Source organism: Pteropus medius, unplaced genomic scaffold, assembly GCF_902729225.1.
Source record: "Pteropus medius unplaced genomic scaffold, Ma_sr-lr_union100, whole genome shotgun sequence".
Classification (NCBI taxonomy): domain Eukaryota; kingdom Metazoa; phylum Chordata; class Mammalia; order Chiroptera; family Pteropodidae; genus Pteropus; species Pteropus medius.
The window spans coordinates 3,648,980-3,672,310 of NW_024356249.1; the positions used below are offsets into that span (position 1 = coordinate 3,648,980).

At 44.8% G+C, this 23,331-nt stretch overlaps 1 protein-coding gene across 1 annotated transcript in view; it reads left to right on the forward strand.

Moving 5' to 3' along the window:
- The first annotated feature begins 6 nt into the window (after positions 1–6).
- Positions 7–23,331, forward strand: part of CREB3L2 (cAMP responsive element binding protein 3 like 2) — a 43,194-nt gene continuing 19,869 nt past the window's right edge. The window contains 7 exon segments of the mRNA XM_039860837.1: positions 7–146; positions 13,839–14,014; positions 15,512–15,599; positions 19,467–19,604; positions 19,607–19,650; positions 21,613–21,759; positions 22,765–22,823. Coding sequence (XP_039716771.1) covers positions 17–146; positions 13,839–14,014; positions 15,512–15,599; positions 19,467–19,604; positions 19,607–19,650; positions 21,613–21,759; positions 22,765–22,823 — 782 coding nt within the window. The 5' untranslated portion in view covers positions 7–16.

The window sequence follows — 23,331 nt, forward strand, 5'->3', positions numbered from 1 at the left end:
AGAGAAGAGCGTGTCGATGGAGGTGGAGCCATCGCCAACATCCCCAGCGCCTCTCATCCAGGCCGAACACAGCTACTCCCTGTGCGAGGAGCCTCGGGTCCAGTCACCATTCACCCACGTTACCAGCAGTGACAGCTTCAATGATGGTAAACTCAGCAGGACTTGGGACTTGGCACCTGGGGACTTGGCACCTTTGACTTGGAGCTCCTTGAGGGTGTTGGGAGTGTGTGTTATATTATTGTCGGCACCCACGTTAAGCACCTACCTACCGACACTGCGTAAGGCCTGGTGCATGGGCTGTGGGGAAATGCAATTCAGAGAGGCCCAGGACACGTTTCTCTACCTGAGGCCGTGTTCTCTGGGAACTTGCAGTTCCCGAATGGTAATAATTGCTTTCTTTGACCCTGTGGATTGGACAGCGCAGTGACCTTTTGCAAATCAGAATGACCTGTTGGTAATTCCAGTAAGTCCGTTGTTTCAAGAGATCACATCTTTTTTTTTTTTTTTTTTGATGAGAAAGAGTTTTGATAGCCACTCTTATCCATAGAAGCTTCTTGAGCATCCTCTTAATCCATTTCAGCATGTTCCATTGACCCCCTGTCTCCCCATGTACATGGCATCTTCGTGAGCATTCCCAGACTTTGGCGACCCTTTCATGTCCATCATCGATGCCATTGTTACGGTATCTGTCGAAGGCCTGTTTTTCATGGTCTTATGGATGTTGAGATGTTTTGTCCATTACTCTGTTGGCCTTTAACTGGTATATGCTACATCCCCCCAACTCTCTAAGTTATGCATCCCTTTTCAATGTAATTTTCTCGGTTTGTTTTCTCAGAAGTATAACCAGCTATTTTAATACCTTGAGTAAGTTTTAAAACTACATTCTCTAATCCTAATTCAACATATCCCTTCTTCTCATAGGAGATGGCATGGGGCGGGGTGGTCGCTAGCTCGACCTCCTCTGGCCTGACCTGGCTGTCCTCATCCTCTCCATATACCACTGTACATACAGCGGCAACTTGTGAAGTGGTTACCTACAGGACAATTCTCTCATGCTTCGCATTGGTTGAAGGCAAATGCTTATATCTACTTCTTCAAAGAGGGAATTAGCTTTGTGGGGGAATCCCTCCTCCAGTTGGGGTTCTTAGATCTAGCCTCTAAAATAACCGACTATGGGAACAGCAAAACATCATATCATTGGACAGAGAGTGCTGTAGATTTTTTCTTTTCCACCTCAGATATGTCCTTCCTTTGAATAGAAGTGTCTTGATTGGCAGCCCAGGACATTTGGCCTTATATCCTCAGTGAAGGGAACATCCCACATCTGTGAGTGGACTCTTTCTTGGCTGGGTCCTGCTGGAGCCTTAACTATACGCTAAGATTTTTCCTGGCAAGAGGTTAAGTGTATAACTGAATCCTTGTTCTCTGTAGTTTGTCCACTTTCTCTGCCTCAGATCTGAAGGTGTTGAGGGGAAGTCTCTCTGGAAGGAAGGGAGGAAGTAAAACTAAAATAATGTGAGGATGTGGAGTTGTGAAGGTAAAATGAGATGATGTAGTTAAAGAAATTGGGATTTCAATAAACCATTTTTTTTTCCCTTCTCGCCTCTCCTCTTTCTTCTATTGGTGTAGAGTTGTTATTGATGGCTGTTGTTTTTCTTTCTTCTTCTTCCTGTTCTTCTTTTGTTTCTTGTCTTTTTCCGCTTTCTCTTCCCCTTCTCCTGCTCTCCCTTTTCCTCCTCCCTCAATTCTTAACTAAATTATTTTCAGGAATGAGCTCAATACAAACTTAGGAATAGGGTCTCTGTTTCGACTAAATACTTCTCATTTGCATCACTATATGGAGGAGGATTTTAGCCACTCGGCCTTCTGGGGTTTCAGCTTAGGTAAATTCATGCAATTCCTGCATCGGTTTTATTATTTTTAAGAGTGAACTCTAGCATTACATGAAAATTGGACTAAATCACCTTTAAGATTTTTTTCCCATCCCGAGGTTCTGTGTGAGTATGGTTTCTGTGTAACATTTGCGCCTGCCTTTGCTCATGGGTTTACCCCATACTCACTTTTCTGCTTTACCTCTTTTTCCTACAGTTCTTTTGATACCTCTATTTTAAGGCCTACTTCCTCTGTGGAAGGCCTGTCCAGTACCTCTTGTATTAGGTACTGGAATACAAGTTAGTTATCTGTTGCCGTGTAACAACTCTCCCAAAATTGATGGCTTAAAGCAATAATAATCATTGATTACCTCTCCTGATTTCTTGGATAAGGGATTCAGAATGGCCTGCTTAGATTCTGGTTCAGGATTTCCCATGACGTTGAAATCAGACTGTGGCTGAGGCCACAGTCATCTATCTGAAGACTCTTCCGGGATTAGAAGGTTTGCGTCCAAGGTGGCTCACTGACATAGCTGGCAGTTTGATGCTGGAGAATTTGTTCCTCTCCACGTGGTCCTCTCCACGGTGCTACTTGCAAGTCACCACGGCATGACAGCTGGCTTCCCAAAGAATGTGGGATCCCAGAGACCACGGCTGGAGCTGAGATACTTGTTCTGACCTAGCCCTGGAAATTATTCTGTCGGTGCCGTGAGGCAGTCCTGCTTCACTGTGGCAGGGGACCATGCGAAGACGTGAGTGAGTGCCAGAAGGACGGGATCACTGGGAGATGTCTCGGAAGCTGACTACCACACTTCTCATCGTGTGGTGTCTGTAAAGTGATTTCTTCCATGTCTGAACCCTTTTATTATGTATTATCAGTGCCTTACGGCCTAGCCATTCATCCAACTAGTGGTTCCTGAATTGTTAAGGGCAGAGGTAGGGGAGACTGAAGCGTGTTCCTGACCTTTGGCAATGGCATCAGGGAAGACACCTGCTCTGATCTCCCATTGCTGGTCCCCTAACACTGGGCTGCGTTTGATCAGGTTTCTTGGCTTATAGCAGTTGTCTTGTATAGGATCAGTGGCAGGTAGAAATAGGTGTTTTATAAATGCTTTATGGTTCATTTTTAAAATTCATTCCAAAGCTATTTATTGAGCACCTATCTTGTGCTTAACCTGCCAAGAACTGTTCTAAGCATTAGTGGGTAAAGGAGTAGACACAACTTCATGGAGTTGACATTCTAAGATTTGAGGTGGGGAATAGAAAATAAGAAAAAAAAGTGAAATATACAGTGTATTATTAAATGACAATCAGTGATATACAGAAAAAAATTTCAGAAAAAGGGATGGGGGTTTCTTGGGGGGGCGGGGTGGTGGTCTTAGTCCAGCCGGGCTGCTGTAACAAAACACCACAGACTCGGTGCCTTATAAACAACGGAAATGTATTTCTCACCGTTCCAGAGGCTGGAAGCGTGAGATCAGGGTGCCAGCCTGGTCTGGTAAGGGCCTTCTTCTGGGTGCAGATGTTGAATTCCATCCTCACAGGGCAGAAGGGGCCAGGGAGCTCTGTGGGTCTCTTTTATAAGACACTAATCCCATTTATGTGGGCTCCACGCTTATGACTAAGCAGCTCCCAAAGGCCTCACCTCCTAAAGTCATCACCTTGGGGGTTAGTATTTCAACATGTGAGTATTTTGGGGGGAACACAGACACTCAAACCATAGCAAGGGGGAGTTGCAAATTTAGGTAGGCTAGACAGGAAGGCCTTTCCTTGAAGGTACCATTTGAGCACAGATCAGCAGGAAAGAACTAGAAATCACTTTACATGCGGGAAAGAACTAGACGTCTGTCTCGGGAAGAGGCTTCTTGGGGGAGGAAACAGGAAGTGTAGAGGCCCTGGGCCAGGAGAGCGAGTGTGATAACAGTGTACCTATACTCTGTATTCAGACAATCAGCTTTTAGAATATGCAGATTAGAGATGGTCTAAACAATCCAGCAATCTAACTTTTCCCTATCCGCATGTTTGCTGAACACCTACTGTGTGTTGGGCACCAACCTAGATACACATGGGACATAACAGTAAAACTTAGATCCTGCTTATACGTAGCTCAGCCTGGTGAAAATGCCTTGAACCCAATTACTTTATCAGGCAGAATGTGAGCAATGTCCCAAGAGGAAGTTAATGGTAGAAGGTCAGAGGAGAGAGGGCACAGCCATTGAAGGTCACAGGAAAAGTTACAAAAGAAAAAAAGGCAGAATTTATTTGGGCCTTGAAGTGTCGAGTAGAGTTAAAACAGTGGTAGTGGTTGGAGGGAAGGAGATGATGAGGACATTGATCCTTCCCAAATAAAGATCCCTGGAGAAACGAATGAAAATAAGCAGATTTCCAAAAGTTCAGGGCCCCTTTCACTTCCGTGATGACACTGTTTCCTTGTTTTTTTAATTCTAACCAACATAAATGCAAAGTAATGGAACTCATGGGCTCCACCTGTGCTAATAGCTTAGGGAGAGGAGAAATAACCCGTCTGTCTTTTCCTGGAAGCCTTTCTTCTTATTAGGCCAAAGCACACATCATTCAGTCCCACCAACTGGCTCTGTGCTCCATTTATAGACCCTTCGCTGCAGTGGGCTGTGCTAGTGCTTTGCTAAGAACAGGTACAGTGCGTGTCAGATACATTTTGTGAAGAGTCTTCTGACCCACAGCTCATCTTTGTTAAGTACCAGCATTTTTCTGAGTAAAAGCCGCCTTCTTTTACCAGTGAAAGCACTTTTATTAGTAGGGATAAGGAGCCTGAGGAGTAACTGTTTGGGATGTGTGAAATCGGAGTTAGCTGCGGGGCATGAATGGAAGCGGGGGCGGGGGGCGCTTTGTCCACATCTTAGCTTCAGTTGTGTTTCTGAGTTTCGTGGATGGCCAAATGTTGGGGAACAGAATTATTTTATTCGTTTGAACCCCATTTTACATCCCCCTTAAATCCACAAAGATCTCGAGATGATCATGCTAAGCAAAATAAGCCAGACAGAAAAAGTTGAAAACCACATGATCTCCCTTATATGTGGGATTTAAACATAAAAGCAACAAACAAACATGCCAAATAAACAGAGACTCATGGACATGGACTATAGACTATACTGGTTACCAGAGGGTAGGGGGAGGGGGAAGGTGGGAAGTAGACGGCGTAAAAAGGGTCAAATATGTGGTGACAGAAATCTAACTATGGGCAGTGAACATACAATGCAATATGTATATGCCTTACTGTTGAATTGTACACCTGAAACTTACTGGATTTCGTCAACCAGTGACACCATAATAAAAATAAATAAATTAAAAAAAAAAATCCCTCTCCAGCTGAGTTCTCCGTTGGAGGAGGATGATAGTTCTTTATTGAATAGCCAGCATTTAAAAAATCTGTTCACATTGAATTGACTATTCTTTATCTCTTGCATTGGGAAAACAGTTTAAGCAAAACTAGGAGTATCTAGTGTTGGATAATGAGTATTTCATCATACCTTGGAAAGCCAGTGAATCAGATCATTTTGTCCAGTTTTACTTAGATTAAGTGCAGTTCTTCCATAATTGCTTCTAAGCCTGAAACAAAGTGATACAATAAACACTTTGAGTAGACATTATTTTCAAGTTTATTAAGATTTTTCTTTTCTTTTTCTTCCTCTTCCTCCCCTTTCCCCTCTCTCTTTCCCTTCTTCCTTCATTGTTCTCTCCCTGCTAAGTCTTCCCTTTCCCTTGACCTCCCTCCTTGAACCCCAGACCAATTATATAGAGCAAACGTGGGTGCTCTCATCCTGTTATCAGTATCATAGATCTCAGATGGACTGCAGACGCCTAAAATCGTATACAAAATTTGGGGCTTTCAACATTTGTCAGTCTTTCTGCTGAGTGCATTTATAACTTTTTTTAGATCTTCAGATGAATCTGTGCCTCCTCCCCACCCCGCCAATGTTGGGAAACAGTGGTCTAAGATTACGAAGGAGTCATCTGTCTTCAGGGCTGAATTCATAGACTCCTTTGAAACCCTTGAGCTAAAGCATTTCATATGGTTCATCAACCACAGGAGCCAGTCCTAGGAATGTGGGCTCAGCCTTCAAAATCCCAGGAAGACATCTTACATCCAGCTCTTACAAACTTCCGGGATTGGCTGTTAACCAGATGCTAAGCAAGATTTTCTGTTTTTTTGTTTTGTTTTGTTTTTAAAAGGACCTTATAAAGAGATAAGCAGAAACATCCAAATAAAATGTAAAATATCCGTGGCTATTTTTATGCTTTGACTGAGGAATAAAAGTTTATATTTCAATGACCAAGCCTTACAGCTCGCCAGAAGGAGGGTATCTTTATGAGTCATAGTCATGTCCCTTTGTAGTAAATTGGGGTGCTAAGTATTCATTTGCTTTGTTCCTTAATTTCAGTCTTCTTCCTAGGAAAAAACTTAGTAATGCTGGACTAAGGCTGTTGGGACAGAACTAGACATGGCTCCTATCCTCCCAGATGACACAAGAACAAGTTAGAAAAAAATATAAACTATCGACAGACTCAGTATAAAATATACTAATACAGAAGTGGTCTAATACAGTATTTGCACAATGCACAAGTCAAGGTAACTTTATTTTGGGTGGAATAAGGGACTGTCACTATGGCAATTTCAGGTTAGAGAGGCAGGGCCAGGAACATCAATAATAACCAACTTCTTTCTGATTAAGCTAGTTGGGTTTCTAGAGCTAGCAGGAGTAAGAAGTGGTTAGTTAGGCTAGTTTAATATAAACTCCAAAGTTATAGAGCTGTTTTCACAGATGAGAACGAGAACAGTGGTCTATGAGCTATCGAGATGTTACTAGTATGTTACTAGTATGAGGGACGTAGCTTGGGGCAATTGGGACAGCCTAGCAGAAGGCAACGACTCAAGGTTGTATGGGAAACGGGGCCTTAGGAACGTGGGATAGAGTTTTTTGGAGACTAGAAGAAAATAATGTCTCATGGCTGATGATGCCAGACCAGGGAAGGTGTGCATGTTCGTAGGGATGCTGGGAGAAATGGAAAGGTGTGTAACAGGCATGGCAAAGAAAAAAATGGATTTTGAAATGCTTAGATGAAACCCACAGCAGGATTAGCACACGATCAGATGTGCTCAGTACAGCAGAGATGAGTCATCGTGACGAAGGTTTCCAGTTTGCAGTGTTGGAGACATCTTGATGTTGAAATGGGACCTGAAGGAAAGTCACAGAGGGGTGATGGATCGCTGTGTCTTCATCACGTTTGGTTTGAGCTATGACAAGAGCATCGATCAATCTGAGCCATCTCAGAAGGGCTAGATTCCGGGTTAGAAAGGAAGATGTGCTTGTCCTCTCCCTACAGAGAGTAACCGGGTCCCCTCTGACATGGTGGGCTAAAGAAAGAGCCTGATGTGCTTAGGTTGGAACCGTCGCCCTCTCAAGCCTAAAGCCTGGGTCTGTGATATATGCTCTCTGCTATTCATCACCTTTTTGGGTGTTACCTTTTATTATTTTTTTCTAACAGGTAAAAGGATAATGATACTTCTCATTTCTTTTTTTTTTAAGTGAAATGACTTCTTTGCCTGCAATGCTACTCTAGCCATTGCAATGCTAGAGTAGAAAGCAATGTTTACATCTATTTAGCAATTAAAATTACTTTGGATATTCATGAGAGTCATAACTTCAGTGAAGAAATCGTTATTGCTCAATAAATCTTTTGAAATTATTTTTTCCACAGATATTTAATTTATTCTGTAAACACAATATCCTGCAGAAGGACCTGAGGTGCGAAAAGCAGAACACTGATATAATATAGTAGTTACTTTCTAGAGTCAAGTTGCCTAGGTTTGAATCTGGGCTCTGCCATTTAAGAATCGTGTGATCTTGGGCAAGTTGCTTACTTCTTGTATATCACTTTCCTGACCTTTAAAATGGGAATAATAATATTTCTTTCCTTATACTGTCGTAGGGATTAAATGAGTTAATACGTATTAAGTAAGCATTTAGAACAGCGCCTGGCAATTAGTAGGCACTAACTAAATATTCTGCAGATGACTGCAGAATTAAACACATAATTTACCAACTGGCCACAATATGAGTGACTGGAATGAGGCAAAGAGGTTCTGTGTCCACAAGCACAGAAAGAACACAGAGCAAGGGCAGCGTCCGCAAGAAATCGTGCTGATCACAGACGCCTGGCCAATATCTGGAAACATTTAAAACGGCGTCAGGCATAGTGAGCACTGAGTGTTTCAGCTGTCATTGGTTGATCTTAAACTGGAATTTTTTACCTCATGAACGTTAGATTAGAAGTCTGTATAAACAAAGGTAAGACGTATAGAAAGAACCAATATTACACCTTTTGTAGTGACTAATTATGGGCTCAAAATCACATTAATTGAAGAATAATTCCTTTTGGCTAGAGACCTATTTAATCATTGATCTCTTGAAAAGCAGTATACTAGAGTGGCCACACCCTCAGGCCGTGGAGGCGGTTTGTCTGAGTGTGAACCCCAGGTCTGCCATGAACCCCAGGTCTGCCATGTACCAGCTGCTTAACTTTGGGCGAGTTACTTAATCTCTTCGTTTCCTTGTCTGTAAAATAGGGATAATAGTAGTTTGTTGCTTTACATGGTTGCTCTTGGGATTAAATTAATTACTGTATGTAAAGCACTTCGAACAATATTTAGCACAGAGTGAACACTCATAGATGTTTGCTGTGTTTACTGTTATCAGTCCCTCCTCCTGCCACTCATGACTGAAGGTTATTTCAGGGTTAAGTCACCCAGGGAGGGGACCGTGCAGCAGACAGGCCTCCGACTTCCATTTGAATATGTAGTGGGCTGAAGGGTAATATGATTCTGACACATTCAACTGAAGTCTTGCCCCTCTCCTAGCCTCCAGTATCCAGACTTAACCATTTTCCTTGAAGAAATTTTTACATTAAAAACCGGTCAAGATTTGCCAACTCCTTTGAAAAATTTCAAAGGTCAAACACAGTTATCAAATGCCGAGGGATTCAGATGAAGCATACTTATTTACTTTACAAAAATTTTCTTTCACTTTGGACATGTTGTATAAATAGTAAATGGATATATATGTGGGTATATCTCATAAGTGACATTTGTCCCATGCGATTGCTCCTTTTAGGAATATGTGCACACACGCACTATGTATATACGCATATGTACATGTGTGTTTGTGCATATATATACACATACAAGTAACATATACATAGTATAACATTTCTAAAGATACCATGTACTCCTAATTTAGAGTTTAATCCCCCCTTTTCCAGGAATCAATATCTATTCATTGCAGTTATTTACGCAGTACACACGGAAGTGGTCGAGGATCTGCATTTTGGTGTTGCCTCTATGCTGGCTTTGATTTCTTGTCTTTTGGCCCCTCTGGGCACCATGCTGTCTGGGCGATCTCGGTGTCTATCCCCACTGCTCATAATTGCTCCATTTTGTCCTTGCATGTGAAGGACTTGCTCATCATCACGAGACAGTGGCTTGTTTTTATTTTCTGGCTGATAGCTAAGTGGTGGTGCTGAGGGAATGTGCCCGTTTAATTTGACCTTTGACCGGAAGTTCTTTAAATAAACTCAGATGATATGGCAGTGGTCCCTACTTCCCATAGTATGCACTCCTGACCTCAGTGGGCGATGTTTCCCATCTTAAATGGCATATAAACAATTTAGAAAAAAAAATTTTTTAAAAAATATATCTAGCTTCAAGCTTTGGAAATTAGAGAGTGTAGAGTGTGTACTGACACTTGCTTTTGTAGTTTAGCCAACAACTCAAATATCTAAGGATAATTCGAGGTCTAAGCTATGGTGGCCGTACTAATCTTTTGCCAATAAAATAAAAGACAAAAATAAGGTCATGCAGAAAAATGATAATACGTGTCCTATTTGTCTCCTTTTACTCCGCCCTTTGTTAACCCCTACCTCATAGGTTACATTTGTCATTTCGTTTCCTCTGGTTTGGTATTTATTTCCACTGAGGAACAGAGTATAAGCCAACACCCAGTAGTTTTAAAATGAAAGCTCTTTTCTCTAATTTCAACCGCCACTGGAATGTTGTTGTCACCAGGCTTCTCACTGGCTGACTTTCTTCTCTTAAGTCATTTGTTTTATGATGTAACTGGTAGGTCTAATCAGTCAGCCTACAAATATGTGTTGATATGGTTCATGGTTGATAGTTGAGAGGAATTATTATGGAAACGAAGTATAGCTATTTCGTTGCAATAGATTCTGATGTAATGATTTACTATCTTGTACATACATTCGGCTGTGTTGTATCAGCCAACTATGTCACTGCATATTTTAAAAAACCCAAACTTATTAACTTTAACAACAGTCATTTATTAGTATAGCTCATGTGTCTATGCCTTGACTGGAGGTTGGCTGATTTAGGGGATGGGGCGCAGCTGAGTGATTTTGCTGGGTTTAGCTAGATTCACTCTCATGTCTAAAGCCAGCTGAGAGTCGGCTGATCTTAGCCAGGCTCATTTGGGGGTAACTCTGTTTTATGTGTTTTTCATCCTTCTGACACATCCTTCTCATGTGATGGCAAAAGTACAAGGATGTAAGTCCAGTCACGCAAGCGCATTTCAAGAGTCTGCTTGTGTTAGGGAGCTGACGTCCTTTGGCCAAAGCGAGTCACGTAGCCGCTCCCAGTGTTGGGAGACTCATCCATACATAGCGGGAAGGCACTGCAGAGTTACATGGCAGAGGACTTGGAGAGAGGGGAGGTGAAGAGCCGGAGCCAGCAATGCAATTTATTATATCCATTAAGGTGCTCATTGACTGTTGAGTCGAAGGATGCTGAAAGGACCCCTTCAGCCACACGGGCTTATAATAATCGCCATCGTAAGGCCTAAAGTAGCACAAGAAGAAGTAGACCATGTCCGAGTGTGGACATCCAGGGACGATGTATTTCCAGTATGGGCAATTTAGAAATGGTATAAAATTTAAAGAAAAAAGGAGTCACACGTGTTCTGAATTATTCTCCAGAGACATTTTTGGTCTTTTGGCATATTTCCTTTCAGTCTTTTTTTTTTTTCTATCATTTTCTTTATTAATAGTGTACAAATTACATCTAGGTTTCCCCCTTTACTAGTCTATCATAAATCTTTGCTTTGTTATTAAAAAGGCTTAATACGTGTAACATTACTAGATACATAAATATTCAATCGTTTAGGCACACTATAATTCACTAACCTTGCTCTTGCTCTTTAATGTTTCGGTTATTTTTAGTGTTTTGTGATTATATATAAAACAGCGGTGAGCATATCCGTGCACAAATCTTTACCCCCATGTGTAGTTGTTTTCTGAATGGGAAGAATGATCACGAGGGCGGAGATCTGGGTCCTGCCTCTAATTCGCTGTGTGATCGAGACCTGCGTGTCAGTTTCTTCATCTATAAAATGACATATTGGAGCTTGAGGGCCTTAAACTTCTAACTCAAAAGGTATCTTTCAAGACAGAAGACTAACTTGCTGTATTGGAGTGGAAGCATGAAGGTAATACCAGTTGGTCGTCCTCAGAAAATTGAGGGGAAGAGAGACAGGCAGCTTTTTTGGGGGGCTTCTCACTTGGAAGAGTTCAATTGTCTTTGAGAGAGGAAATTTGTTTCCAAGTTCAAGTGCCATCGTTTGCATTTTCATCTCTGATACAGCGATGATTTTATATGTATACCTGCATATGTGAACTAATATATACACACACACACGCACACATATATATGTACATATATTTCTTTTAAAATGGGAGTTATAGGACACTGAACATTAAGAATATAAGCTCTCTTGACCTATTTTATGAATGTTTCTCTTTGAGAATGGCTTAGGTAGATTGGAAGAACCAGTTTCATTACCTGTCTTCATTTTGTCTTCGACATTTGTATACACTTTTTGTGTTTATTTTTGCCTTTTCTTTTGTTTGCCTTGTGACTTAAGTTTCATCGCGGTAATCATAATTTCACGGCCAGGGGATCTGACCTTATCTCGCAATTTCCTGGTAATTGCGTATGACCTTTTTCTCCGGTATGTCCCCCGACTGTTCATTTTAATATATACTGAGGCTTTATATTTCACTGTACTCTTTCCCTTCCAGCCTCTGCCAGGGATAAATATTGCTCAGTATGGACAGGCCGTAAGCGTTAACTTCACAAAGCAGAGGCATCCACGTGTTACTCTTGAACAGAGAAAGTGTGATGTCTGCTATCTCTGTCTCTCCATCCCTTCCCCAGATCTGTCCTCCATGTGTCTTCCTTGCAGGTGACAGCCTTCTAGTTCCTCGGCTCCTTTTGGGAGAGACTTTAGCATCTTCTTTCGGCTCCTCATCTGGTCGCTTCTCTAAACGGAGCTGAGGCGTCCATCTGGCCAGCAGAATTCTGTGTCAGCCGCAGTGTGGTCTCCCTTCTGTGGCTGCCATCAAAAGGCCCTTTGTTTCCTCCCCCTCCCCCTCGGCCAGGATGTGGCACACGCCTCGAAAGACGGAAACTCCCCGTCACTTCACTGCACTGCACTCAGCGGCTCTATGGAACTAGCTCGGAAAGCAAGTCATTTTCAACCCACAGGAGTCTTCCCCATCTTTATTTTACTTCAGGAAATAAATGGGGCTGGGGTGGTTAAGTCAGTTATCAACTGGATTTAGGGGTAGATCCTTTTCCTTTGTGAATGCGACGCTAACTGCTTCCTGTGTGTGAAGGAAGTTGCTCATGAGATGCTATTTTAATAATTGGGAACTTCAGTTTTTCGCTTCTGTGCTCGCCCTTCTCGACCCTTACGTGACGCGTGTGTACCTTTCTGTGAGAAAAGTTGAGTCCAGTTCTCAATGTACATTCATTTCATAATGTGAGTGACTTCGGTCCCCTGTGCGGCAGGGGTTCACCGAGCATGTGGCGTGTGCGCGTTTGCATGTCTTTTTAAAGCGCGGGAGCACATCTTTGCTCGTTTATTTTCGCCTCATTGTAGTAAAACTGGGGTTCGGTAAGGAATGCTGATTTGGGGGGACGTCTGGCTCGTTTTTCTTGTTCTACACCTGTTTTCCAATCTCTTCGTCCTCTCCTTTCTGCCTTTCCTCCCTCCTTCCTCGAGGGCTGTGCTGAGGTCCTAGCTCTGAAGGAAGTAACTCGGCGCCCCGACGAATGTGTGCGAAGTGACAGCAGGGCTTCCGTCTGCTCTGTCTCGTTGCTGTGTCGCCATCCCCAGGCCTTGTGATACTCGCGAAAGCCAGCGGCGAGCCGAGACCCAGACTCGCCACGACCCAGCGCTTTTCTCTGGATGAGCATGTAGACCCTTTCGGCAAGAGGCAGGCATGTGTTACAAACTCTGACGTGTTCCCGAGGGCTGAGTAAGGTTCTGGAAGTCTAGGTTCAGTATGAGGCATATATGGGCTCTTAAGAGGACAAAATACACGGAGCGAGAAGAAAAAATAAAACAAATAACTTGAGAGAAAGATAGAAATAACCTTCTATCTTCGATCCTCTCTCCTGAGATTCTGGTTGCCAACCATTTGCTACTTTCTTTCTTATTTTTCAATGAATATATTTATTTGTTTTTGAATGGCTAATGCCTGAACTTGGTTTGAAAACGAGAAAGTACGAAACAGGACATGCTGAAATTGTCCCTCGTATCCTCTTCCCCATGTCCCCAGCCTCCTTCCTGCCTGTGCAGGAAGCCACGTTTCTCTCTTTGATGTGTGTCCTTCCAGAGTTTCTTTAGGCAGACTTACACCCAACTGAATACAAGTATTGATTCTTACTTTGCCATTCGTTTCTTTATCCATTGATCTCCTCTCTTACATTCTCATTTTATTTCCTTTTATTCCGTTCTCAATAATTCTTTGTTGGAGCTTTTTTTTTTTTTAAAGAGAAAGATCAGTGGGCCTTTGTTTCACTTATGACTGAAGCCCTGAACCGGTTCACACGTGTGCTTGTCCTTTTCCCCACAGATGATGTGGAAAGTGAGAAATGGTACCTGTGTACAGACTTTCCTTCAGCAACCATCAAGACTGAGCCGATCACGGATGAGCCACCCCCGGGACTTGTTCCCTCTGTTACTTTGACCATCACAGCCATCTCCACCCCTTTGGAGAAGGTGGAACCTCCTCTGGAAATGAGTACTGGGGTATGCTCAAATTTTCATCCATATAAACAAACTGGATCAGAAAACATAGATCTTTATTCTCCAATAAGTCATTTAATCTTTTTGGAGCCAGTGGCGGCTGTATATGTTTAAGGATATATAGCTCTGTGCGTGTGTGTGTGTGTGTGTGTGTGTGTTTGTGTGTGTGTGTGTGTGTGTGTCAAGGATGTATTGAGTTGGTGTCAACGTTGATTATATCACTTCCTTTGAAGCCATCCAGAAAAATTCATAGCAAGTCTGAGTTCACTTTTTCTAGAATAGCTATTACAAAATTTAAAAAAAGAACATAGATGGATATCCATGGTTAAAATGTTCTCCATGGGACTGGTTTTTAAGCCAGTAGAAAGGGCGCAGTGAAGATGGTGATGCAATCAGGGCTTGTGGCCCCACGGCTGCTGGGAATGCTGGTTCCTGTGCTGTCCTTTACACTCCTAGTGTGATGCTGCGTTGTCCTGACCCAGCTCAGAGACTTCCCACCTATCGAGTCTTACAAAGTTACCCGTGGAAAACATAGAAACTTGGGATTTCTTCCATGCCAACAGCAGGTGGAATTCTGCCTTCTCTCTGGGTATTTCCAGCGTCTGCCGATGGACCAGAATCATACTTGTGCGCCTTTTGACGGATGCTGGAAGCCAGTCCTAACTTTCAGTTAAAGCCTCAGGTGCTAACGATGACTCTACTGATGCTTCCTGAGTCAGATCTTCTCTGAGCAAGGTGCAGTTGTCTGCCTGTTCAGGACAAGGTCGCGCAGAAGCAGTAGAGCTGCCGGCTTCTTGGCACGCTCATTCTCAGAGCTGTTTTCAGTCAGCCTGTGAGAAGACGAGGGATGAGACAGCACCTCTGCACCCGGCCCTAGAGCTCCTTGCTCAGCAGCTCTCTGGGTCTGCTCACCGGAATGGCTTTCTAGAGTGTGTAGTAGTCTCCTCGCTCCACAGATGTTTTGGGTCAGCTGATTTTTAAGTATATTACTAGAAAGGTCAGAGTCCTGGCCTCGCTCCCTGTGTATGGACCAGATACCTTGTGTCCTTTCTCTACTGAGTCGTTGATGGTTAGATGTCGTCAGCCATCAGGAAGCCTGGAGAGAATGGGTGAGGCGTGGTCCAATCTGTGCCCACTCCAGGACACACTGGTACAGGCCTGTGGCCTTTTAAAAATTTGCCAGACTACTTTGCGATAAAAATGCCTTTATGTTACCATAAAGACAATAAAAAGAAGCACCAGTGAGTAAGCCGGGGGTTATTAATTTTAGAATTTAGAGGGTTCCATCATCTGTAACGCCAGCTTTGGCAATGAGCGTGGGGTTTGAGAGCTAAGCCACCTCCCTGCCAGAGAAGCCGCCTGTGCTCAGCTGGGCCTCAGCTGACTCCAGAGAGGCAGGGCTGTCCTCAGAGGAAAACACAGGTGGCGAATAGCTCCCCCGAGTGTTTCCGCGGGGCTGTTACTAGTTTTTAAAAACTGTGTGTGAAATTCTTCCTTTAGGTCGATTCTTCGTGCCAGACCATTATTCCTCAGATCAAGCTGGAGCCTCACGAAGTGGATCAGTTCCTCAACTTCTCTCCCAAGGAAGGTCTGTGTCCTCTCCTCTCCTCTCCAGGTGTCGGTGCAGGGTCTGAAAGGAAAGGGGGTGTGGGAAGGAGTGCTGGGGTTCGTTGCTCCCACATAGCTTGCTTCAGGAAATAGCTCTGTCCTTAAAAACCTTGATTCTACATACAAATTTCGAAAGTTAAATTTCATTTTCCTATACACGTAGGGGCTTAATTTCCAGCTAAATCTCTTAACCTTACTTTTAGTCTCAGCCAAGGTGACTTTTCAAAACCTTTAGAGACTGCTGAGACTTGGTTGCCGACGACAAACACAACAGCCATCCTCACGCCATCCTGCTGGGGACCTGTGACTGTAGCCCAGCTCTCTGCCCTGGAGTGCTGATCAGTAGAGGCAAATAAGCCGACACCCCCAGAGGCACCCATTTAAACAACTCTAGCTTAAACCCTTTGTAAAGGGAGCTCACAATTTATCTGTCTGATCGGTTCAGTGTTTCTAAAGGTTGATTTTAGATGACAGCAGTTGAAGGAAACTTCTACCTTGTTCGTAGTGTTTATGTGTCTCGTGGGCTTCTCTGCATCCTTCAGAACTCAGTACTGTCATACTGGAAGTTGTCAGACTTTCACTTTTTTCCGTCTGTATATCAGTTTCTTTGGGCTTCTTTCTCTTGCTCTCATGGGAGGCCCGCCGTTAGGAATCCTGAATGCAGAACCATACCTCTCACGGAGTCAGTGAAGGTCTCTCCGCCTTGTTTATTCAGATCTTCCTGCAGGACCTTCCTGCTCGTCTTAATTCTGTGCCTTCAGCCATGCTGCCACCTCCCGTTTCCTTTACGCGAGAGTAGTTCGTTAGGGTAGTCAACAAATAAATTCTTATATACATTTGCCATAGAAATCTGTGTACACGAGCAGTTCTCATGGAAACATAGTCTGCTTTCGTTCCAGTAGAAGCTAACTCAGGATTTGATGGTGACCATTTAATCAGGGTTGACACTTGCCTTTATTATCAGTAAAAAGAAGGATTGACTTTTTAAAAATGAATAGACTCCATATTGAGACAGTATTTCTTTTGCGGTGAGTGATATACGTTCGTGCCTTTCAGCTTAATATACTGCTGTGATTTCTTTCGTTTTTTTCCGACACCGGTTATTACTATCAAATACATCTTGCTCTTTTAATTGATGTGGCAATACGCCTCCGAGAGTGTCCTAACTGCACCAGTGAATCCCACAGTGGCTTCGGAATCTGGGGTCACTGGAGGAAAAGTGTCTCAAAGTGAAGTAAACGTCAGGCTTTGCTCGTTATCCTGGACAAACAGAGAGGTCAGGAAATTCAATACCCTTGAATGCCTCAGAGCTTCTGGGCAGAGAGCTTGCTGAGCCGGCCCTTCCAGTCACCTAGGACTGGCATTTCACCTGGTATTTGGAAATCCGAGACTGAGGCACCTGTGGCCAGGTCAGTATCTTCATAGGTAGGAAAGAGGAGATTCAAGCTTGTTTCACTTTTCCTGTCATTTCTTTTGTGTGTGTGTTAGAGGGGGGAGCACCTTCTGCTTAGAAAGGAGAAAAGGATTAGAGTAACCTGGGCTGTTTCAAGTGGAAGAGACACGTAAGCGTGAGGTCTCTTGGCTGGTTCTCCAGATAACAGCACAGCGTGGCAGGCAGCAGGGGCCCCTATGGCTTAGTCTGCCTCTGTGTGTTGTTGTTGTTGTTGTTGTTTCTACCATTGTCGAAAGGTAAACTGAGGCATTTATAAATTTTGAGCAAAAATCATTCGAACCAGGCAGCACCAAACCGGAAGTGGTGAGGAGCACTCCGCCAGCCGGAGGCCCAGGAGAGACTTACAGACGAGAGGCCGAGGTCGCCTGGGCTTCAGCCTGAAACCTCGTTGGCTGTTCGTGGTTGGTCGTCTTTCGCGTTGCGAGTTCATAACCTTAAGGCATTTACAGGCTCAGGGTTCGGTGTGCCTACATGGGCTGCCACGGCCTAGAGCCCCTCAGTCTGACGGCCTCCTCGTTTAATTCCTTTGGCACCATAAGCGCATAGGTATTCAGGGCACTGGGGACCTTGGTTGACCCTCTCAAGACGCTCTGGGTGGGGTCGCTCTCCTCAGGAGAGTAGATGCGCCTCAGAAGGACCCTTCCCACTGGTGCCACGTCAGGCAGTCTCTGTTTGACAAAGAAGAGAGGACAGGGCTGAGGCCCCGTTGCCATAGGAAGCGTCCAGACCTGTAGTCGTTTTATGAGTTTATTTGAGCCAAACTGATGACAGTTGCTGGGAAGCAACGCCTCAGCAGAATGAGAAAATGCTCCGGAGGATGGAGGTTTTGCAGCTTATTTTATACATTAGACAAAAGGGAGGGTTTCATGAAATCCCCTGGTGGTAGATTAGGGGCTGGCAGGAAGCGAAGTCGGGAAATCTCTAGGATTGGAAAAAAGGCAAAGGGGAGAGATGCTTCCTTTACATTGGTGAGTCAGGCTAGTTAATAATGAACTTTTACAGCACACAGAGCTGGTGTGGGGGCGAACAAGATAACAACGTGGGGTCCTGTGGTCTCGTGCTCTGGGGATCTCGTGCTCTGGTGCTGGTGGTCGCGCCTTTGAGGAGTAGGAAAAGGAAGTTACTCTGACATTTCAAAATATGTTATCCCAGATGCATAAGAACGCTGGACAGGGCTTACTCAAGGTAAAGACTGACCTTTGCTGAGGAAGCTATAGGCCTGGGACGTGACTGCCCGCTGTGACCTGCCCAGTTAGGAATTCGTGATCAGATCATCCTGTGTGGCCACTTTTAGCCACTGGACTTGTCAGGCCTGCCATGTAGACCCCCTGAGCTGGTCAGGTTTATTGCAAAGCCCTTTTTTCGCCCACAGCCCCTAGCAGCTCTCTGGCCTAGCAAGGCCAGGCGTGCGTGAGGCACCCAGGCACCCAGGTGCTGTGCCCAGTTCAGAGCCGCTGTGCTGAGGGCTGTGTTGTCCCGGGATCCCCAGGAAGGTGTGGTGTGAAAGGCTGACCAAGGTCACGTGCCTCGGCTCACTAATAGCAGCTGGCCGTCAGGGTATTCGAGCACAGCGGAAAGATCCACCGCTCGGAAAAAGGAGCGAGACCCCAGAGCTCTCTTGTCAGGTTGAACCGAGAGTGGATTCTCTGTTTAGGGGCCCCTCCCCGCTGCCCTGGAGATGCCCGAGGTACCGGCTGAGGTACCGGCCGAGGCTAATGGGCCCTGGCAAAGAGTGTGTGTACCTTACCTCCCTGAGGATGGACGAGGGGTGGACTCTCAGATGATGGGGGGCTTTGCAGGACAAAGCCCCTGTGCCCCCCGTCTGTTTTCCAGGCCTACTTATCTACATGTGGATTCAGTGCTGTGAATGCAGAATGCCTGGCATCTCGCCGTGCACATTCCTCCGGAAACAAATAAGCTTTTCTCAAAGCCTCATGGGCTCCCAGATTTCACTTTTTTTTTTTTTTAAAGGTCATAATACATTCGCTTAGGTTACAAGTCCAACTATAGAAACGATCCTGAATAAATACAGTGAAAAGTTATGCCAACACGTTCCCTGTCTACCCTAATTTCCCCCGCCATTAGGTCGTAATTTAGTTTTTTATATGTTATCCAGGGTTTCTTTATGCAGGTACAAGCAAATATAAGTCTGTATTCTCTGTCTTTCCTTTTTCATACAAAAGGGGGGCTACTCTATACACTGTACTGTACCTTGATTTTCCTCCACCCTCTTAACAGCGCATCTTGGAGATTTTTCCTTATCAGCTCAAGGAACTGCCTCATTTTTCTGTCCAGCTGTCCCCAGTTGTGCTGTGTGGATATACAGCCGTTTAGCCATCCCCAAGCCCTGCTTCGCTGCTCTCTGATGGATGAAATCTGCTTCCCTTCCCCCAGCCTCCGTGGACCACCTGCACCTACCGCCCACCCCTCCCAGCAGCCACAGCAGTGACTCGGAGGGCAGCCTGAGCCCCAGCCCGCGCCTGCACCCCTTCGGCCCGGCCCAGACGCACAGTCCAGCCCGAGCCGTGGTGCGGGCCCCTCCACACTTTCCAGTTCTCCCCTGCTCACAGCACCTCACGTAAGTCTGTGCCGGCATCTCTGGACTCGAACCCTTTCCGTTTGTCACTTGGAGCTTCTCCCAGGCCGGGTGCCAATCAAGGCCACTTGATTTTTATTCTCGTAAGGAAGTCTTAGGTTTAAAACAAGGTGGTAACCATCTTAAAGGACATTTTAAAAACTTCCTATAATCTCACCATGCTAACATAATTCTCTCTTTTCCCCGTGCACACTTCCGGTTTTATTTATGTTTGTTTTGTATACCCATAAGCACGAGGAATAAAAATGTGTTGTTTTTTTCCCTCAGAATTCTATCACAAATATTTACCATCAATTTTGGTGATCTTTACAACTTACAATAGGAAGTAAGTTAATTTTTAAGTAAGTAATCTTTGACAAACTTAAAAATCTCTCTGAGCTTCAATGCTTTGATGTCTAAAGCTCAAAAATATAGTTTATCCCTTTTTCTTGGTGGTCTGACTCAACCAGTGACGGGTTAGAAGTCATGAGCCATCATCCATCCCTAACGTATCTAAGGGCACCATTTTCCAAATAAAAAATAGGGATAGAAAATTAACTTTTTATTGTTCTGAGGAATGAATTGATTTCTATGAAATCTTAAGAATGATAAAATTATAATCTCACTAAATTTATAATGTCACGCAGAGAAAGTTTGAATGAAATGAGAATATTTAAAAATTCTATCAGAACCGTCTTAACATAATTTTGAAAACTTGAATTCGGCCAGTCCCAGAAAGTTCTAGATCGGTGGCCACATTCTTTTATATCACCATTACAAAGGACAAGGGGATTATTAACTCTTTCCACTCTGCCTCTACCTTCCCCACTCTAACTCGACCCCTCTGATTACTAGACTAGCTTTCATCCCATGTGTCTGACGTCCCGCCACGGTTTACGTTCATGGAGGAAGTCCTCCCAGGGTCACGCCCTTCTCAGTGACCGTATGTGTTTCCCTCACCTGTGCCGTCAAGCCCGCTCTGAGTCAGGTGTCTCCACGCTCTGCCGTTTCAGGAACTCCTTACCCACTCCGGGCAGAGCAGCACCTTCACTTTTCAGATACTGCCTTTTGCTTAAAATGCCCTTCTCTCTCGTGTAAATCATCTCCTTTTTTTTTTTTTTAAAAAAGAGGCCTCATTCAAGTCTTATCTCCTATCCCGAGCCTTCCCTCATCACTCACGCTCCTATAAGTGTTGACTAAATTTTCAGTGCTCCCTGAGTTAATATAGCAGGTTATCATTTAGTTGCTGTCATCCTTTCATGTGTTCAGTCAGGTCTCAGCTTTGATCATAAGCTGCTGGAGAGCTGGAGTTTGTTTTGAGTCCTCCGTGGCATGTAACGTGGAGCGAGTACACGCTAGGGACTCAGTCTGTTTGACTAGTTAGAAATGCGTTATTCCGTGATGGGTTAAGTGAGATGAGCGACAGTTGTCATCTTCATTGATAGCCAGGCTGGGGGCTGTACCGAAGCCAGAACCGTCCTTGGGAGGCACCTGCAGGTGCAGCCCTGGGTGTCCTGACCTGTGAGTAGTAAGTGGAGGGCAGGAAGCGACTCCTAGAGAGTGGAGAGCATCTTGCAAAACGGCATTTTCAGAAACAACAAAACTCGTTCCCACGAGCAGAGCAGAGCTTCACAGGAACCCGTCGTCACCCCAAGGCCAGGCATCTCTAGAGATGTGGGAAGTGAAGTCTGTGCTCTTACCTTTGGCACGATTGCTAGTGGATTGCCTTCTAGGAAATAACAGGTGGAGGTTTCCTTACCTTTCCCTTGCCTTCCTTGGGTTATACCACTTCTCCATCTGCTTTTCCTTCAGGATACCCGATTCTCAGCGGAAGCGCAGGGGCATCCTTTCCTCTCAGCCTTTTGCAAGATATTACAACAGGCTCTTCTCGCCCCCTCAGGAGGTGTGGCTTCAGTGTGCCCAGCCCTTCTTCTCTGACCTTTTTCTGCTCCTTGGTCTGCACAGAAACTGCAGGGATCAGGCCCGCTGGTCCTGACGGAGGAGGAGAAGCGGACCCTGATCGCCGAGGGCTACCCCATCCCCACCAAACTGCCTCTGACCAAATCGGAGGAGAAGGCCCTGAAGAAAATCCGGAGGAAAATCAAGAATAAGGTGAGCCCTTCAAGTCTAGGTACTTCTGTGAGCAGAGACCGTGAGCAGAAGGGGGCCATGTGCCCTCCCTGTCTTCCCATGGGCCAACACCGGCACGTCCCACGATGGGGACCGAGACTCGGCCCAGGACTAGCAGCACAGTCACCGCTTGCCCCTGTCTTCCTCCAGCGCCTCCATCCATCCTCCGGGTCCATGGATCCCCATTTTGGATGGGCTCGCTCCCTGGTGCCCAAGATGATTCAGTCAGGGGTGGGAGGAACATATTAGAACTCTTGTTTAAATCGATTTTTTAAAAAGGCTCAGCCTTTTCAATTTCTGTTTTATGATGTACACAATATTTCCCGCTAGTAGGCCTTTATATCATTTATAAATAAATAAATATAGATACACCCTGGGTCCTTTCTTAATTTTTTCTTCTCGATGGGGGATTTTTTTTTATTTAAAAAAATTCTGCAGACCATTGTTCTGTGTACTGGGGTTTAGCAGCCTCCTAGTCCTAAGGGTGCTAGAGTGGGAATTAGGGATGGTAAGGCTCAGGGGCGGGGCTAAGGCATGGGCGGAGCAGGAGGCAGGAGGCAAAGAGGGGAAGAAGGATAGAGCTTAGTTATAATTCTTCACATGTGTGCAGAACCCCCAGGAATTTATATGTGACCAAGCCCAACTGTCTTATTTTATAGATTATAGTTGAGCCAGCTGAGGTCCGTGGAGTTGAAATCATTTCTCTAAGACCATACCGATGGTTTGCCGCCCACCTGCTCTGTTCTGACTTCCGGCCCACTGTCCTTCCCATGGGGGGCCTGGTTTGCTGGGAAGCGGGTGAGAGCATAGGCTGGTTGAAACAGGGAGGACAGACAGTAGCCGCGATGAGTGGATGAGCCAGCAGAATAAACAAACAGGGAGCGGCTGAAAAGCAAGCGGGGCTTTCATGATTTCTGTGCTAAGGGCCTCTTCTGCCGTTTACTGGTATAACTGGAACTTAATCCTTTTTCTTCTCTTATGTCTCAGATTTCTGCCCAGGAAAGTAGGAGAAAGAAGAAAGAATACATGGACAGCTTAGAGAAAAAGTAAGCCTCCTGCCAAACTGGTTATGTTTATTGGGCAATCTACATAGTGCGCAAAGCATCTGCTTTCCACGAGAAGCAGATGAAGTTCTCAGCCTGGTTCCCAGCAAAACCCAGTAGTTTATAAGCTGTGTTTTGCCTGCCACCTAGTGGTGTTCAGGGGGGAACCTTATTAGGCAAGAAGTAAAAAGTATACGCAGTCTCGGTAGGCGTTTGTACCACACTGTTTCCAGCCAAAGATCCTTGAGTCCTTGAAGGCTTCCTTTCAAACAGGCACAGATATTAATATTCTCGCCCATTCCTGCAACTCCTCGGAGGAGAGGCTCGGTCTCCGCTGAAGGGAGCAGTGCTGACGAATTGGCTCCCGTCGGCCACACTCTCTCACACCCTAGAGCAAGCAGTCAGGGAGTGGAAAAGTCAGTTTTCTGTCCACTGGAATTCATGCTGTAGGCAAGTGACTCTTCACAAAAACAGTCGAAGGCAGCTTTTGCTCTTCTGGAAAGCCTAGAAT